The following is a 19,000-nucleotide window of genomic DNA, read 5'->3' as shown; positions in this document are numbered from 1 at the left end:
CCCCTCAAGGCTAGCACATTAGGCCACAGCTCCACGTCCTGCCTTTTGGAAGGTCAATGGACAGGCTTTCCTATCTTCATCTTCAGATCGCAGCCTCCTGCATGAGCCACTGGCACCCAGTGTTTCTTAGAAACTGTACTCACTGCTGAGGATGCACATTGTGGGATTCTGTTACCTCAGGTGACTGTACACTGAGGAGGAGGCTTCCAGTGGCTGGCGAGGGTGTTACCCCTGCAGTGAGTCTGCGTGGCCACCGGCTGGCGGCCAGAGGAACAGCAGCCCCAGCTTGTGGGTTCAGTCAAGGTAGCTAGGATTCGTAGTTAGATTCCTCGGCGCAGAGCAGGGTTGCATAGGTGCTGGCGTGGCTGTCAGATTCCACCCTGTTCACACCCAGACAGGGGACATAAAAAGTGTGTGGTCTCCATGGCCACTTCATAGCCATGCAATCTTAGAATAACTCTTGGCGAGCAGGTTGAAACATTGGTTTGCTTCCTCCCAACAGGCTTCACTCCCTCGAGGGAGTGGCTTGCATCCATCCACCTCTGAGCTCGAGCCGCCCATCCCTGCATTCCCGCCTTGCCGCAGCTGTCAGGAGCCTAATCCCCAGGCCTGACCCGCTGCCAGCCTGTACAGTAATAAAGTGCTCCTCCGGGCTGAGACTTTCAGGCACTCCCACGGTTCTCAGCAACAAAAGAAGAGCTGTGGATGGTATTGTTTAGCCGTCCATAACCTCAGCTGACTCATTTAGCTACTACATCCAGGCTAAACGTGGAATATAACAGCGACCTTCAGGCAAACAGGTATAATAAAGAGTGCCTTCTGTCATGGAGCAGATATTAAACTGCGAACGAGACGTGTGTCCTGCCGTGGCTTAAGCTGTGTGACCTTGGCGAGTTAATTTAACCTTGGGTGCCTTGTCTGTAAACTGTCAGGGAAATCAGTGGACTTTGACCCCTTACCAAAGCATGCTGTAAAGAAAAATGCAGTGGCCAGGAAAAGTGTTTCGGGATCTGTGGAAGCCAGGTTTAATTAGTGCAGTAGTTCTTTGTCGTGTGACACCAAATTGGGAGGTAAACACATCAACTTGTTATTTCTCAAAGGTTGAGTTAGAGCTCACTTAGGCAAGCTAATTCTATTGCCTTCTGTATTTGAGAATCATAAAGCAGCTTAACTTCTTCACATTCGAATGTTTGCTAGAATGGTATGGAATCCTTAAGGTAAAAGCAACTCAAAAGACCATGGGGGGTGAGCTGTTTGAGGTTGTAGATGTGTGAATGTTGCGTTGACAGGAGCTTTGTATCCACTGCCGGACTGCTTTATACACGAATACTAGTGATATCACTACTCAGGGTAAAACTTTTCTCTCAATGTTAATTTGTAATCTTGCTGACGTGGTGATGATGCCTGTCTTTATGACAGCTGAGGTTCTGGCTGATGAGCGTTTCTCTTTCTCCAGTAGCTTTTAGGGTTTCTGAAGTCTTTGCTCTAATTTTGACTTGCACTAGAATGGGGTTGTATGATCTTTTAAAAGTCATACTATGTTAACATGTGATGCTTTTAATATATTTTTCTCAGCCATATTTGGAGCTAGATTCTATTGTATAGTTGTAAATATACATCATGTGCATTACCGAGTAATCATTGCCATTTGATGTTTTCATAAATTATTTGTCTAGCATTTGAGAATGACAAAGAAGTCACCTACATTGAGTCATCTGTGAAGTCATCACTTGATGGATCCAGAAGTCCAAGGAGGTAAATGACTTTGTTTCTTCATATAACCCGAAGGCAAACAATAGACTATCCAATCTTACATTTGCAGTGTTCTTTGAAGTCTTGAAGGGAGATAGGGCTTTTATGGATTGCGTATTATGTCTTGTGCTTCCACACCTGAAAATATCTCCAACCTACTAAGATAATTTACTGCACACTCACAGGATAGGGAAATTTTGGCAGACAATAAATTAAACGTACAGATGCACTAAGTATTTAGAGTTTTTCTCTGATCTGTCAAAATGGAATAACTTTTTAAAAAATGCTGTACACTAAGCATATTATTGTGATTTTTTAAGACATTTCAGATAAGAGAGATTAAATCAGTTATTTAAAAGCTAAACATTTTTACAAATTATTGGATGAATGAATTTAGTCTATAAAAAAATACCTGTAACATGCTTACATTCCATCTTCCTGACTACTAATTAGAAGGAAATACATAATGCAGTTAGACCTGTAGATATAAAAAGAATTTGTCTGAATTCTACGTCCAGCATTAGTATTTTTTTTTTTTTTTGCTTATTTTTTGCCACTCCTGGGGCTTGCACTCAGGGTCTGAGCACTGTCCCTGGCTTCTTTTTGCTCAATGCTGACACTCTACCACTTGAACCACAGTACCACATCTGGCTTTTCCTACATATGTGGTGCTGAGGAATCGAACCCAGGGCTTCATGTATGCGAGGCAAGCACTCTACCACTAGGCCATATTCCCAGCCCAGCATTAGTAGTTTTGATCAACCCATCTTACAAATGAAATGTGACTCTGTCTGATTGTGAAATAAGAAGAAATTTCTTAACTGAGATACAAGTGTCCATATTCCTGAGATTGATTAGAATTGCCACACATTAGTAGTTTTAATAAAATTATCTTGGCTTTTCTTTCTCATCTGTGCAGACAGTAGATGTTTTCTAAGAATTATATTCCTTTTTTTTTTTTTTTGTCTTGTTTTGGCATTACCAGGTGGCTTCTACCTAGGTAACCATGGCTTCTGGCAGACCGAGTTGGGCGCTTGCCCAGAGTTGGCTTCCACACCAACAGTTCTACTGTAGTGATTCTTGCAAACCTAAACATTTAAGTTGTAATCATGTAGAGAATCCAGCCATTTAGATCATTTGAACGAAGACACAATTTCTAGGTGATTTTTGAATAAAATTATGTCACTATCAAAGCCATGAGTAACAACTCTTGATTTCAACTTTGGTTGACAATTTGGAAAATGACAAAGGAATTTAAACTTTAAGGTAAGACTGAGACAGACCAGGATTAAAATATTTTGCAACATGAACACACATACCCCATCGCCATCTATTGGCCAAATAAAGCCTGGTATGAAGGGGATTAAGTGTGCGTCCTTGGAAGTGGCTTTTTCTTGGCAAGGGTCGGGCAAGTAGAGGAGGAACACTTAGTTCTCTCCAGTACGGAGGGAGGTTGATTTGATCTGCGTTCACTCTTTTATACTTAGTATCTTGTGCTTGGAAAGGCTGCAGTGATCAGAGTTCAGTTCTTGTATTTCAACGCTGTCGTGAAGGTCTGAGAATTGTAAGATGTCATTTATATACACATTCAAACTAGGACTAGGGTGAGTGCTAAGAATTCTTCCATATTTCTAATGTTACACGATAATCAAAATGGTCTAAAACCTCATCCACATATGCCAAATAAGCTGTGTTTCTTGTCCATGGCTAAGAGCTCCTCTCTACCTAGGAGCACCAAGTAGCAGAGTGTTATAAAATCGTAACTCTGAGGCCCCCACTGCCCCCAGTTCAGTACTACTGTGCACAACAGTTCCAAGTCTGTCGCTCCAGCTGCCTATTTGACATTGTACATGCCACCTTGTGCCAGTTTAGGTCCTTCTAGAAATAACGCCAGAAGGGCATCGACATGGAAAGAATTTCTTTGTGTAAATGTTTGTGGGGACATTGAGATTATAACATGAGGGAGGGGAGGGAGATGGACAGACGGGGAGGGCAGGACCTCCAGCTGCAACGTGGGTCTAACCGCATCTCAGGCTGATTGGGAGTGCCCGCACACAGGCTGAGCGCCGAGGAGTGGCCCCTGTGGGTTGGGTAGTGGCTTTCGCCGGCAGTTGGAGGTACCGCAGTTGGCACTGTTGTGCAGCTGTTCTTGCAGAAAGATTGCAGTCAGCAGTACAGCTCCGTGACCTGCATGTCATGCCACAGATAAGCATTAGTCAAGAAGGCCTTTCCTCCATCTATCCTAGCCCTGGCTACTCAGAAACCTACACTCCTTTCCACCTCCTCCTTTCCCTTACATCCTGCGTTACTTGCTTAACAAATCTCCAGAGACCTCCTTCTGTTTTCTTTGATTTTTTGGTCTTCATTATTTCTTCTCTTGTGTGCTCTGAGCTGCCTTTGTCTGTCTTCTCCAAACTAATGTTCTTTGAACTTTCTAGATATTTTTTCCACACTGCAGTTTGCATGTTTGTTTGTTTTTTAAACTCAAAGCTTCCCATGCTTGTCTTTTGTTTGAATTCTTCAGTGCCTCACTCTTTCATCGAGACTTCTTAGTGTGGCTTGAAGTGTTTTATGTCGTGTGGCTACTACCCGCACTTATTCTCTATTCTAATTCTCAAGAGTTTCTCAGCAGGCTCTTGTGCATACCGTTCTTATAGCTGACATGTCTTGCTTACCTTATTTGGCTGGCAAGCCAATAATCACAAAGGCTCAGGCAGTACTTTAGTGAACTCTCTGAGATGTGGGACTTTCTATCTTCCAGTTATCCAATTAAGCCTCTGTCATAGCAATTCCACATTGGTCTGACTTCATAGCTGAATGGCCAGGTGCTCAATAAATGAGTGAATGAAGGCATTAGATGTAATTAATGTATGTCTATTGGCTGCTCATTCGTGACGCTGTGGTATTTCTGGTCACCACTCAGTTGGCTTCCTGTAGGACCTGATGTAATACTCTCACGGCTGTCTCTCAGAAGGGTTCCCATCAATCTCTACAGTGTTGGGCAGATAGGTACTGTGGTTTATGAATAATATCGCCTTCACAATATAATAAGAATGTTTAAGTAATTCTATCACTGGTTAAGCAACCTATCAGACGACATCCGAAGCAATATTTTAGTAGCACATAATGTGAGCATCATTCATCAACACATTTAAAGCATTTAATAACTGATCTGAGTAAGTGTGTATACTCAATAAAACCGAGTTTCCACATTTTTTTTTTTTTTTTTTTGCCAGTCCTGGGCCTTGGACTCAGGGTCTGAGCACTGTCCCTGGCTTCTTTTTGCTCAAGGCTAGAACTCTGCCACTTGAGCCACAGCGCCGCTTCTGGCCATTTTCTGTATATGTGGTGCTAGGGAATTGAACCCAGGGCTTCATGTATACGAGGCGAGTGCTCTACCACTAGGCCATATTCCCAACCCCGAGTTTCCACGTTATATTAAAAAAGAACTCGCAGTCTGCCTCCGATGTCTTCAGAGCTCGGGCTTGGATTTGAATGCCCATGACTGTCCGTCGGGCAGGCCGGCCACCCTTCCGGAGCACACAGCGGCAGCGTGGCTCCTCCACGCTTGGTGCCCTCCTTCATCGTCACCCTTTCTCTAGACCTTCGTCGCATCTTTTGAACTAGCTTCTAACATCTCAGGTCTTTGGCTCCTGATGCCAGAGCACTTCTTAAATGTCACCGCTCATCATTTCCACCCTGTTCCAATATCACTACCAGCTCTTCTTCACCTTACAGAAGAAAAAAAAAAATCATGGCTCTACGTCTGTCTGATTCTGCCCCCTTCCTCAGGGTGACGTTCCGCAGTGAAAGCACGCGCTAGTGCAAGTGTCTCCTTGATACTTCTCACGACTCAGGGGACCCATGCTGCTTCTCCAGCACTTACCAAGCTTCACTGCCATCGGTAACCGTGGACTCAAGTACTAAACTTTGAGTACAACTAATTTCACCTACTTTTAATTTTCTACCTACATCCTGAGCAGTCCCAGAAAAAGATGAGTTTTCTTTCATCTGTAAAGACATAAACTATAAGATTGTTGGGTCTCCTTAGTTGGTTGCAGACTCTGTACATTTCTGAAACTAAGCAGACCAACAGACAGAAAGTATCCGTGGAATCTTCTCAGGAATTCATTTCAACACAAGGTCCAAGATCTTGACATTGCTGAGTTGCTCACAAGTGTTATCCTGTGACCATTTACTAATCCAAAAACTGCCTTTAGGGCTGGGAATATGGCCTAGTGGCAAGAGTGCTTGCCTCATATACAAAAACTGCCTTTAACATCTGTTTTTTTTTAAAAATCCGTGTGTATTTCTGAAAAGCACATGACATTTGACTTTGAAGAAAAGGTTCAGTTGAATGACAGTCTCTTTCACTTAGTAGAGTGGTTTTTACTTTGATAAGTTTCATGACATTGTTCAAATGGAAGCTTGAATTCAGCTGTCATAGCTATTAAAGAATCAATGTTTTCTTTCTTCTTCCTATTTGGTGTATTTCTGTGCTTTGACCCTTTCACTTACTATTGTTCTTACTGACCTTAAAGTTATGAAAGAGAAAAATATAGACAGAGCTTCTATTTGTGAAGGTTTGCTGTAATCCATCACTATGGTCAATGTACTGTTAAATTTTCCTCAAGAAAATTATCTTTTTTTTTTTTTTTTGCCAGTCCTGGGCCTTGGACTCAGGGCCTGAGCACTGTCCCTGGCTTCTTCCTGCTCAAGGCTAGCACTCTGCCACTTGAGCCACAGCGCCGCTTCTGGCCGTTTTCTGTATATGTGGTGCTGGGGAATCGAACCTAGGGCCTCGTGTATCTGAGGTAGGCACTCTTGCCACTAGGCCATATCCCCAGCCCCAAGAAAATTATCTTTGTAATGTGAGAGAATCTTGCTAATTTTCACTTCATTCTCTTTTTTCAGAGTACCTGGTAGATTTTAAAACCAATCTTAGCAAAGATTAGTAACACAGATTGTGTTAGGGTTCTTTTCTTATGTGAAAAATGCATCAAAGTACATATATAAACTCAAGATAGTAACATCATTGTAATTCTATATCTCAATGATGGTTTCACTATGATCTTTCAATATTTATTTTCCAATATTAAATGGATAAAACAGTATTGGAACATCAGAATAAGCAGCAGTTAGTTGTTTAAAGGTATAAATATCAGGAGTTTTCTGCTTTTCGCTCAGGGAGCCAGGGACATTTTGTGTCATATTACCCAGTTTTATTTATTTGTCTTGGGCCTCAATGCTAGAAAAAGAGAGAATGTATGCAGAAAAATTCTCCAGAAATATATATTGGATCATATGTGTGATGGATTCCTCTTCAGATCTTATTCAAAAGCCAAGTACTGTTAGTGCATTAATCATTTCAACATTCAATCCCATATCAATAAACAGCTAATCATGCACTTTGGGGAACATATTCTCTCTAAATTATGTTTGGAACATAGATCCCTCCACTCTACCACCACAGCCGCACTTTCCATTATATTCCAATTAGGAGATTTTTTTTTTTGTCATTAGCCTTGCTATGGATGGCATTATATCTCTCACCAGTACTATTAAACATGTCTTTTGATTTAATTAAATAATGACTACAGTTGCCTACTCTGCAGAAGTTTGGGCGGAAGTCATGTGGTTTACAGAGCTCTGCGGGGTGCAAGTTCTGCTCTCAGTGCCAGAGGTGGAGCCACGGGCTCAGTGCTTGGTTTCTGCAGTCATCCTCCAGCTCTTGAGGCTCACTTCTTACCACGGAACATGGCACCACCAGCCAGAGTAGCTTTCCCCGTCCCAGTTCCCTACTGTTCTCATGGCTCAAGGTCTACCTCTGACCTTACCCACACGTACGGCTGTCTGTATGTTGTACTTGGAAGACACAGGCATCCCAAGGCACTGACCCATGATTGTTGGCTGTTTTCAAGTCCCCTGAGTAGCTCCGTCTCCTCTCAAGACGACACCTCACTGATGCTTGCTTAGCGAGACAAGGGGAATAGCAGAATGTCTTCCTTCTCAATCTAGGCCCCTACGCAGGAACCAACACTCTCAGGTTTCAGGCCTGCAGGAAGCGTGGACTTAGCCCTACTAGTAAAATTGCCAGTCTGTTGCCAGGACCATCTGAGGTTGTATTTTGCTCTCCGTTCCCACGGTGAGCTGATGTTCTACTTCTCTCTGTTGTCTTTCTATTCCTCCATCTGAGGTTGTATTTTGCTCTCCGTTCCCACGGTGAGCTGATGTTCTACTTCTCTCTGTTGTCTTTCTATTCCTCCATGCGTGGCAAATGACCTGATGCGTCCTTCGTGGTGTTCAATGCCCTTCCTCTTTCTCTTCAGAAGGTAGCTTTCCATTGTTATTCTTCTCATTAATGTCGTCAGAGAGGATACTCCTACTCTACCCTCTTGCCTTCTCCCTGAGCCAAGTTGTTTTCAGCATCTACATTCAGTAGGACTTGATTACATACTATAAATTATGGCAACTCTCTTATGGAATGCCTGTAACATACACATAAAAACATAGATACATACATGCATAACATACATAAATACATAGAGAGCACTATTATAAAATATTAATTAACTTTATGCAACCAGATAATCTTTTCTGTATGATACAGGATCATTCTAGGTATATTATTAGATTTGAATTACCATATTTAATCATGTATATGTAGAGTGTAAATAGATTATATAGTAATTAATAGCAGTTATGGTTGTTTCATAAAATCACCTTGAAAATTCTTTATCTTGGAAGTATATATAGTTTTCATTTATAACAACCTCATATGTATATAAAAATACATTATTATTGTGTGGTTGTTTGCCAGTCCTTTGGCCTGAACTTTTAGCCTAGGTGCAGTCCCTGAGTTTTTTGTGCTCAAGGCTAGCACTCTACCCCTTGAGCACAGCGCCACTTCCTGCATTTTGTGGTTAATTAGAGTCTGACAGCTTTTCCTGACTGGGCTGGATTTGAACCATGATCCTCACATCTCAGCCTCCTGAGTAGCTAGAATTGCAGGTGTGAGCCACCAACACCCAGCTAAAAATTATAGTCCATGTGTAAAAAGTATGCAAATCGATTCTCCTTTCCTCATGAATGCAAAGATGTAGACATTATCACAAAGAAATGACTAGTTTTATTTTGGTAGACAGAGTCAGATCACTTGCTTTCATCTACTTGTTAGTAGCGGCAGCAGCAGCAGCACTGTAGCAACTGTCCTTTGGGGACTGTGCCACATCAGAGATATCAGATTGTTCCAGTAAATATTTGCTGACAAGTTTTTTATACTGAAGACTGGAACTTTAGGAGATGCTCCTGGGATATGGTGTACTCTAACATCTATTAATCCCTGGTACGCTAGGTGACGTGTCAAAGCAGTGCTACATTTCCAGGGAGTAGGCAAAGAGACCAGAGAGGACATACTCAGTTAAAGGTCAAGGAAGCAATTAATGTTCCCTACTGTTCCCTGCAGAATGTCCACAGCAAACTTTGCCACCCCACTCCTGCAGTCTCAGCAAGCTAAGTGCATATAGTGAAATGAAAGTTAAAGTTCACAAAAATGTATTTCCAATATTACTTGGTTCCCGGAGCTCATCCTGAATGCGAATGCTTGCAATCATTTAAGAAATATAGTAACATTTATTGGAAAGGACGGATCTTGATGAAAAATATCTCCTGATTTCCACCTCTCTGTTTTCTCCATCTGTCTGTAGAGGGTCAGTATTTGTGGTAGTGGGAGCATGGGGTTTTAGGCAAGACCTTTCCTGTGGAATGTAGCTCAGCTGGAAGCCATCTGGGGCATACTTGGTTCTGTCTGGACCCTAAGTGTCTAGACAAACTGCCCCACCCCACCCCACTTCTCCTCTGTCCTATCCCCTATTCATTTAGTATGGTTGAGAAGGCTAGTGATAATATCAGCTTCAATAGAAATCTGATGTTGACATCCCAGTAGGCTTATTTGTGAGACATTTTGAAGAGTTTTATTTCATCTGCCCTCAGTAAAATATTCATAAGTAACTTAGACTAAGAGATGTTGCTTTTTCCATCACGTTTTAAGGACTTACAAACACAATCACTAGCTTGTTCTTTCCAGAGGCGAGGGAAGAGCGTGATGAGCAGCGAGTGGTCGGAGAGATCATGGCCAGATGGTTTATTCCTGCTGTGGTGACCACTGTTTCCTGGGAAGGCTTTCATTTCGTGGGGCATGAGATTCGGATCACAGAAGCCACGGATTGTTACGGTGCTGTTGTTTGGCCATCGGTATAATTCCTACTTTCCAATTGTTTTCTAGTCAGTTTTAAAGTTCATTGTTGTATTGTACTTGGAATGAGAAGTTGCCTTCTAGAGCTCTGTGACCTCAGTAACACTAAAATTTTGAAATGGGTTCCACCAGTTACTTCTATTTAATCAGGCTTGTAGGATAAATAAAAATGCTTACTCTTTGGTTATTTTTTTTTAATGAGTTAAGCCTTTACTTCTTTACCAGTGGCCCCACGAAGGGCATATAGTAACTATGCCCCCCCCCAAAAAAAAACAACCACCCTCAGATTTGACTTGGAAATGACCAGTACTATAGAGGTTGCTTTCTTTAATGGTAATTAAGCTTAAGCCACTGGACGGTATATTCTTAGTTATTTATGTCTTTCCTCTCCACAAACCCCAAGGATTTTTTTCTATCCAAATACAAAATATTGAACCTATGAGAAGATGCATTTCTGGTGGTCATTTCTCTGATAATGTATATGAACACCTACAAAAACACCCATACTCAACATGTACATACATATGCATCATGATCATGGTGTATTTATTGATTTATCTATCAAGATTTAATTTTCTGTTATTTCTTGCTGTCAAACAGCTCTCTCTCTCTCTTTTTTAAACATTTCATAGGCTCTTGTTTTGTGCTATTTCCTGGAAAAGAATGCAAGGCAGTATAATATGGTTGACAAGAATGTGATTGAAATTGGAGCTGGAACAGGACTGGTTTCCATCGTGGCAAGTTTACTTGGTAAGTAGGTGTTTTAGATGCAGTGGGGGGTAGTCAGAGAATGTAATGATCAAGTATCATTAGTCACTTTATTGGCCTGGGCTTATTTGCAACTTCTTAGTTACATAAATGGGCTTGTCAAGAAGCTGCTAACCAGTGTTAAACATCTCTTCCTTGATTTCTTTCCAGAATTTTCTATGCAAATGGTGTTTTTTTCCCCCCCATGGAGTCACACATCTTATCTGAAATATACTGATTGGAAGATGAATTTAAGCATCTAGAATGCTAGAAGATATGTGTGAAATATTGAACTTAGACAGTCAATAGTTAAATAGAAATACTGGACTTAGACAGTCAATAGTTGCTGATTCCGATGTACTTTAGATTTTAGGTCTATTTCAGTGTTCTGTAGATTCCTTCTGGATTTGGTCCTCCTTTTTTGATACAGGTCCTGGAGCTTGAACTTAGGGCCTGGGTGCTGTCCTTGAGCTTTTGTGTTCAAGGCTACTACTCTACCATTTGAGCCACAACTATACTTTTGTGGGTTTTTGTTTGTTTGTTTTTGTTTTGGGTAGTTAACTGGAGATAAGAGTCTAATGGACATTCCTGCTTGGGCTGGCTTTGAACTGTGAACCTCATATCTTAGCCTCCTGAGTATTTAGGGTGAGTCATCTGCTCCCAGCTCTGTAGTGCTACATTCCTAATTAAAAAATAATCTGGTAGCATAGGGAGGAAATTACATGAAAACCACTCATCTGCTTCTAATCTTAAGTGCTTGTCCTTGGATGTATTTTCTCAGCTCATTTTCCATTTTTTCTCTACGATCCCTAGTACTTTTACCATCCTCTTTTCTCGCTAAGTGTATTGTGGTCTCTATGAATCTTGGAGCCTATTTCAGTCCAATCTTTCTTTGTTGTGATTATCTATTCCATTTTCTTCATTTAGCTGCCTTCTCTGATATGTGCTAACCAAATCTGTCTTGATTTCTTTAATCTTCAGAAGTACACACCTGCCACTCTGAAATCTTGAGAGGAATTCAAGATTTAGCAATTTACAACTTTCTAAACACTGGAAAAATAAGACCCTTAAGGTCCTCCTTAAAGTACACATATGCCTTTTAGTCCAGAAACAGAATTTATGTTTTGGGAAGTCATTTATTCATTTCAGAAGAATTGATTCCTTTGGTGTATTTGTCTAACTTGAAACAAACATTAAATAGTGGAAAATTTTTGTTTGGCCAGTATTCTAAAAGTGGTAATGTTTACCTCTCTAGATGCAACGGCCTTAAATTTAATAGTTGGAGAATTCATACTTAGTTTGATCTTGGTGTACTCCTTATTGTGGGATTTAAAAAAAAAGATTTGTTGAAAATGATAGCTCCTTTTACATTAGAATTTAATGGTTCACATTTATAGGCTTCTAACAATGACATACTATTTACTTTCCCCTTTAATATCACGGCAAGAAATATTAAGAGAAATTTGACATATACCTGAAGGATGGGTTCTGATTTGTTCTGGCATGCGCTTGTTGGGTGTTGTGAGATTGGCTGATTAGCTTTATTTACAGGTTATTTCCAGGCATTGCTACTGCTTGAAGTTCACTTCACAGACCACATTTCTATGAACTTTCTCCTGCCAAATTTCTGCCTGAAAATGACCACTGTGCCTATGATTTGCACCCTCTTCATCTAAGTGTTCTGTCTTGCAGTTATGACCTTTGGCTTTATCACCACTACACACGTGTGGCAAAAATTTAAAAATATACCTAGATGGGAAAATGCACACTTATGATGAAGTTACGTTTGGGAAAAACATGGATGCCATGATGTCACCATGTAGCTCATTGAAGAATATTCTGTGAGCACTTGCTGTTCAACTAGAGGATGCCCAGTGCTCCATAAACATTTGTTCCCATATGACTGAGGCTCAAAAATTTATAGGAAAGTGACTTTGGATTATCCTAATGAGGTAACTAAATATTTAGAAGTTCTCTCTCAGTTATTTTTCTCCTTATAGTAAGTACATAAATAGAAAATATCACTACCACCACCACCACCACCAATAACAAGAAAAATGAGACAAAAGGCCAGGAGAACAGAAAGTATAGTGGTGTGCAAAAGTACCATGAAGAGTGGTCCCCTCTTCCCTCCCTCCCTCTTTCCCTCCCTCCCTCCCTCCCTCCCTCCCTCCCTCTTTTCCTCCCTCCTTTCCTCTTTTTTTTTTTTTCTGAAATGCAAAAGCAAGGCAAGGCTTTATTCAAGCGAGCTGCAACTTGGGCCTTGTCCTACCCACCGACACAGCGGAGGTTAGGAGGGAACCCTGAGCTGCGATTGCACAGGGCTTATAAAGGCAAAAAACAAAAGTTACAGCCATCAGGTGTTCAAGCAAGCAAGATTAGGACACAGGTACAAATCTGATTGGCTCAGGGCTCGAGGCATTCTAGGGGTGGTGAGAGTTAAGCATTCCCAACGGTTAGAGTTCTTGACCAGCTGGGCCCTAATAAGCTTGCCCTGGGTCTGCTCACAAGGCCTACTTATCTCAGGTTCACGTGGTAAAGTGGGGTTTGGGTGGTAAAGTGGGGCCTGACTTCAAAGTCTGGCACTTCATTTCCCCTTTTTTTCTTTGGTACCTTGGGAGCCAATCATGGCTCCATTCTGTCCATTTCAATGGCTTGCATGTCTAGGGGAGGATATAGGGATAAGGCATGGGCCAATAGGGCCCAAAGTAGTAACCAAAGGGCCTGTCACCATTTCTCACAAGTACAGTCTCTGTACCTCTGTTTTGCATGCCTCTAGTTTATCCTGCCTCATCTTCCCAAAAACAACTCTGGACCCTCGGTTTTAAAGGGGGGCTGATGGGTGAAGATCATCCATCTTCTGTAACTTCTTCAGGCTGACTCAGGGGCGTTGACCTTACCTAGCCAGGAGCCTATAACCTTAGTCTACTTTACCAAGGGACTGCACACATCACACTGGACAGGACTCCTCTCATCACACTCGGGAAGTCGCTTATTCAGGTTCGGGTCCAAGTGATCTGGCACATCCCAGTTGCTTGTGGCCAGATCACATAAATAAGTCTGGCCACCAGGTTCTTAAGGGGGCTTCCTTAGTTGCTAAAATAAGGGGGTCACCCTACTTTGGAGTGAGCTGCCAAAGTAATTGGAAAGGCTGGTGAGGGTTAACGTCAACATTAGCCAGGGTAGCAAGGAAAGAAGGCAAAAAGAAAATTATAACAATATTCAGTCTAACTTTCTTTTCTTGAGGCGAAGGCGAAGCGGCTGAGTCGGGTGCTTAGAGACCTCCCATGTTCCACCACGGTAGTCATCGTCCAGGGCAAAGGGGTCAGCTGGCCTGGTGTGGGAGCAATGGACCCAAGTGGCGATGCCATCTACCTTGAGGGCAGTGGGAGTAGTCAGTAGTACTACGTAGGGTCCCTTCCACCGTGGTTCTAAGGATTTGGGGTTATGCCTCTGGACGAACACCCAATCCCCTGGTCTGAATAAATGGGGGGTAGGGACAGAAGCAGAATCATATAATGCCTTAAGTTGGGGCCACATATTCTTGTGCACGAGCTGCAAATAATCAAGTTTACACAAAAATTCAGCATCATCCAAATCAGCAAGCAATTCAATCTGAAGGCTAGGGATAATGGGCGGGGGGTACCCGTACATTATTTCAAAAGGAGTAAAGCCAGGCTGATAGGGAGAATTTCTTCCTCTAAGCAGAGCAAAAGGAAGGAGTGACACCCAGTCTGCGCCAGTCTCTAAGGCCAATTTAGTTAGGGTCTCTTTTAGAGTCTGATTCATTCTCTCTACCTGTCCTGAACTCTGGGGTCTATAAGCACAATGCAATTTCCAATCCGTCCCCAGTGCAGCGGCTATTCCCTGACTTACTTTTGAGACGAAGGCCGGTCCATTGTCCGACCCAGTGGTGGATGGGAAGCCATACCTGGGTAGGATTTCTTCCAGGATCTTCTTAGCTACTACATTCGCGGTCTCATGCTTTGTTGGATAGGCTTCAACCCATCCTGAAAAGGTGTCTACAAAAACTAGCAAATATTTGTATCCAAATTTTCCAGGTTTAATTTCTGTGAAATCTACTTCCCAATACACGCCTGGCCTATCCTATCCCCAAGGAGGCGAGTTCCTTTAATAACTTGTTGATTGGGGGCATTGGTGAGCTGACAGACCTTGCAATTTTTAACAATATCTTCAATAAGTTGGTCTCCTTGTCTAATTTTCACTTTGGAGTGTTGGAGCAAGTCCTGCATTTTTCGGGTTCCCATGTGAGAAGCTCGGTGGATTCTCTTAAGGATCCCCTTACCCAGCCCTTGTGGCAAGATAAGTTTCCCTTCACAAGTTTTCCACCAGTCCTTGTTTCCTTCTCTGTTCGGGGTTTTGTGGGCCATGGGAATTTTCTTTATCCACTCCAAGCCTTCTTGGGAATACTGGGGCACAGGAGGCAAAGCTCGTGGCCCTGGGTCTACTAGAGTCAATACCTCTGTTCATATAGAAGCTTGACCACCTCAGCAAACCCAGGTATCCACAGCCGGCAAAAGCCTGCTGTTCTCAGGAACTCTGACTTGTCTGGCTGACTTAGGCACAGGGATTTTAGCACAGTCACTTTACGTACATCCAACAGCCAATGCTTGCCCATATTAAAAATATGAAGCCCAGATGGGTGACTTCAGGTTTACAAATTTGCGCCTTTTAACATTCTAGTTTGTAAAAGCTTTTTCCTGACTGGCTGGGGAACTGATCTCTGATGACCTAAAAAAATTACCTTTGCAGGCTTTTAACAGATCTCAATAAGGACACAATCTCAGGTCTACAAGCTTTCTTTCCTGAACAGATGTATCAGCTTAAAATTCTCACTGCCGGTCAGAGCTTTGAGTAGATGCAGGGGGTTGAGATTTTAAACTATCCTCTCATTTGACAAACGTACCCTTACTAACCACTATCACAGATGACTGGCAAGTTCCTGCCCCGTAGACAGACATGGGCATTGGAAAGGCATGCTTATGAACTATGCTTCTAGGACTTCCCAGCTTTGATTAACTTTTGAAAGGCCAAACAGGAGTGACTCTAGGATCTGACACCATCTCTGCCATCAAAGCAGTGGCTTACTGCCTCTGGATGCTCCATCACTTTTGTCCCAGGAGTGACTTTCTACTGGACTTGGACTTAGGGCCTGAGTGCTGTCCCCCAGCTCTCCAGCTCAAGACTAGCACCCTACCACTTTGAGCTCCACACAACTCTGTTCCCAGCACTCTGCTGGCTGCTTAGAGACAAGTCTCTCACAGGGACCTTTCTCTGCCCAGGCTGGCTTCGAACCGCAGATTTCAGATCAGTGAGTCTTACAAGAGGCCACTTTACTCCAATTAGAAGCAACAAGGTGGTCCACACAGAAGTAGTTTTTAAGCATGCTCTTACCTGGAACTTATTAAGGGCCAGTATTAAATCTTGACAAACTTGTAGGAATCACCTGTGCTTCTCTGTGGGCCTGCTGGAAACTGTTACAAAAAACCTACAAAGAAGCTGGAATGGCAATTAAACATTTTGGTAGCCACAATTCTCCTTTTCTCACTTTGCAATAATTATTTAGGACAATTTTACTTCCAAACCTCCTTTCCTTTTCCTCCCGCCCTTCCTCTCTCCTCCCTCCCTCCTTTTCTTGCTCTCTCATTCTTTATCTTCTCCCTTTCTTTCTATTCTTTCCTTCCACCTCTCCGTATCCCTTCCTCCATTCTTCTTTTCCTCCCTCTCTCCCTCCTTCCCTCCCTCTCTCCCTTCTCGCCTTCCTTCCTTTCCTTCTTTCTTTCTGTCTTAGCATCCGTTATGAAAGAGATGACTTTTTCTGAAGGTCCAGGCTGTCCTCCTTTCTTTTGTGTAACATGCAGAGTGCCTCTGGAACATAATTGTTTAACCTAGTTCCAGGAGAGTTACTTTTCTCCCAACCTTTGCTTTCCAGGGGCTCGTGTGACCGCCACAGACTTGCCTGAATTACTCGGGAACCTGCACTATAATATTTCTCGAAACACCAAAATGAAATGCAAGCATCTGCCTCAGGTGAAAGAACTCTCCTGGGGTGTAGCTTTGCACGAGAACTTTCCCCGGTCTTCTAATCATTTTGACTATGTTCTGGCTGCCGACGTTGTCTACGCTCACCCTTTCCTGGAGGAACTCCTGGTGACCTTTGACCATCTGTGCAGAGAGACCACCATTGTCCTCTGGGCCATGAAGTTCAGGTTGGAGAGAGAAAACAAATTTGTTGATAAATTTAAGGAGCTGTTTGATTTGGAGGAGATTTCCAGTTTCCCTAGTCTGAATATTAAATTGTACAAAGCTATGAAGAAAAATCGAAGGAGTGCTTAATATCCTCAAAGACATGGGAACACGAGGGCAGTTTCTAATAGACTGGTATTTGAACGAAAACTGACTAATCTGATGGACCCTTGACTTTCCTAACAGTAAATACTTACATATCCAAACACACACACTCTACCCGCTATGCCAATATACTATTGCTTCTTAAATTTGACTTACCCTAGACAAAGATTTCCCCATATAGAATAGGTGTGCCTGCTGGATTGTGGGACGTGCTCAGTATCTCTCTCCATTGGCACTCAGGGCTGCTGGCGGGAACGGGAGCTTGCTGTAAGTCCCACAACATGGCCATTGCTCTCCTCACCCTCCTGTAGCACTGTGTGTTATTACTTGAAATAAATACTTTTAGTTTATAATTGCAAAATTATAACTTGTTGATGCTATCTCTTAAATGGATATTGTTGTTAATTCTTTTATACCTTAGCGTATCTCATTCTCTCTTTAGAAATAAATACATTGGCTGTGGTGGGACCCACAAATAAATCTGAAAAGACTGATACCTAGTGGAATGATTACCGTTAGACCTTTGTGGTTTTCCACTGGTGCCCGCTCATCCGTGGTGTCACCTCTGTTTGATTGGGGAGGCCTCTAGAGGCAGAAGCGTAGTTGATTCACCAATCAGCTAAGGGTGGGATATGAGATTGTGGGCACGGCATTTCCTTCTACCACATGAAACACGTGGAGACAGCATAAGAGTATTGGAGCTTCTGAAGGACTTCCTTCCTTCCTTCCTTCCTTCCTTCCTTCCTTCCTTCCTTCCTTCCTTCCTTCCTTCCTTCCTTCCTCCCTCCCTCCCTCCCTCCCTCCTTCCTTCCTTTCCTACTCCTCCTCCTTTCTCTCATTCTTTCTTTTTCTTTCACTCTTTCTCTCATCTCTCTTCCTCCTCTCTTTCTCTTTATCTTCTCTCTTTCGTTCTCTTTTCTTCGTTAGTACTAAGGATTGAACCCAGGGCACTGCACTTGCTAGGCAAGCACTTTGCCACTGAGTTACATCACAGCCCTTCTTGTTTTATTTTTTATTTTTATTTTTGCCAGTCATGTGCCTTGAACTCAGGGCCTGAGCACTGTCCTTGGCTTTTTTCCCCCTCAAGGCTAGCACTCTGCCACTTGAGCCATAGCGCCCCTTCTGGCCTTTTCTATGTATGTGGTGCTGAGGAATCGAACCCAGGGCTTCATGTATGCGAGGCAAGTACTCTTATCACTGGGCCATATTCCCAGCCTTCTTGTTCTATTTTTAAGGCAGATAAAGCACATTTGTTTCACAGAATCAGAAATAAACATTAAAAACTTTGGGTTGAAGATATATTGAGCCATTTAGGCTTTTAATCTCAAATAAGCAGACACATGGCTGGCTTAAAGTTTAAAGCTCATCTGATGAACATATAGACCTCAGAGAGCAGCAGAAAGTCTGAAGTAATGGAGGACAATGCAAAGGGAGGCAGAATCAGGACTGGGTTGGGTCACGCTTCCTCTGTGGTGTCCCCAGCAAGGCCGTCACTGTGCCGGTGGGGATTTGTCACTCAGCATGGAGCGCAGCTGCGGTTTTTTTCGGGGGACCCTGGCCTGTCAGCCGGGGTGGAGATACACTGCAGTGCACGTTTTAGGGCGAGTGACTTCTTCCTTAGACTTCCACGGAGCTTCGTACTTTCCACAGCTGGTTACCTCCGCCGTTACTGAATCCCTCCAGCTCTTGTGAGAAGGGCAGTGGTGTGATTATCCCTGCCCCGCAGGCCGGGAGCGAGGCCCACGGGCCCCGCACAGCTACGCTCAGCAAGAGAAATCAACTGCGTTTGCAAGACCCAGAATTGTTCCTCCTTACAAGTGTCCTCTTACTTCCTACCTGGGTGTCCCCAGGGTAGGCTCCTCCCACCAGAGGTGG

The 19,000-nt window shown here is 42.9% G+C and overlaps 1 protein-coding gene across 2 annotated transcripts; it reads left to right on the top strand.

Moving 5' to 3' along the window:
* Positions 1 to 583: 583 nt before the first annotated feature.
* On the top strand, positions 584 to 17,476 carry LOC125348118 (putative methyltransferase-like protein 21E). Of its 2 annotated transcripts, XM_048341108.1 has the most exons (5): positions 584 to 800; positions 1,677 to 1,755; positions 9,839 to 10,005; positions 10,639 to 10,756; positions 16,707 to 17,476. In XM_048341108.1, exons 2-5 carry the CDS (start codon positions 1,734 to 1,736, stop codon positions 17,108 to 17,110), a joined length of 711 nt encoding a protein of 236 aa, XP_048197065.1. In that variant the 5' UTR covers positions 584 to 800; positions 1,677 to 1,733; the 3' UTR covers positions 17,111 to 17,476. The 2 variants fall into 2 exon arrangements, with proteins under 2 accessions (XP_048197065.1, XP_048197064.1); XM_048341107.1 differs by lacking the exon at positions 584 to 800 and having other exon boundaries at positions 1,326 to 1,755.
* Positions 17,477 to 19,000: the final 1,524 nt, after the last annotated feature.

Source organism: Perognathus longimembris, chromosome 3 (assembly GCF_023159225.1).
Source record: "Perognathus longimembris pacificus isolate PPM17 chromosome 3, ASM2315922v1, whole genome shotgun sequence".
Taxonomy (NCBI): domain Eukaryota; kingdom Metazoa; phylum Chordata; class Mammalia; order Rodentia; family Heteromyidae; genus Perognathus; species Perognathus longimembris.
Note: the sequence above shows the minus strand (reverse complement) of the source record. Positions and strands in the feature narration are given on the sequence as shown.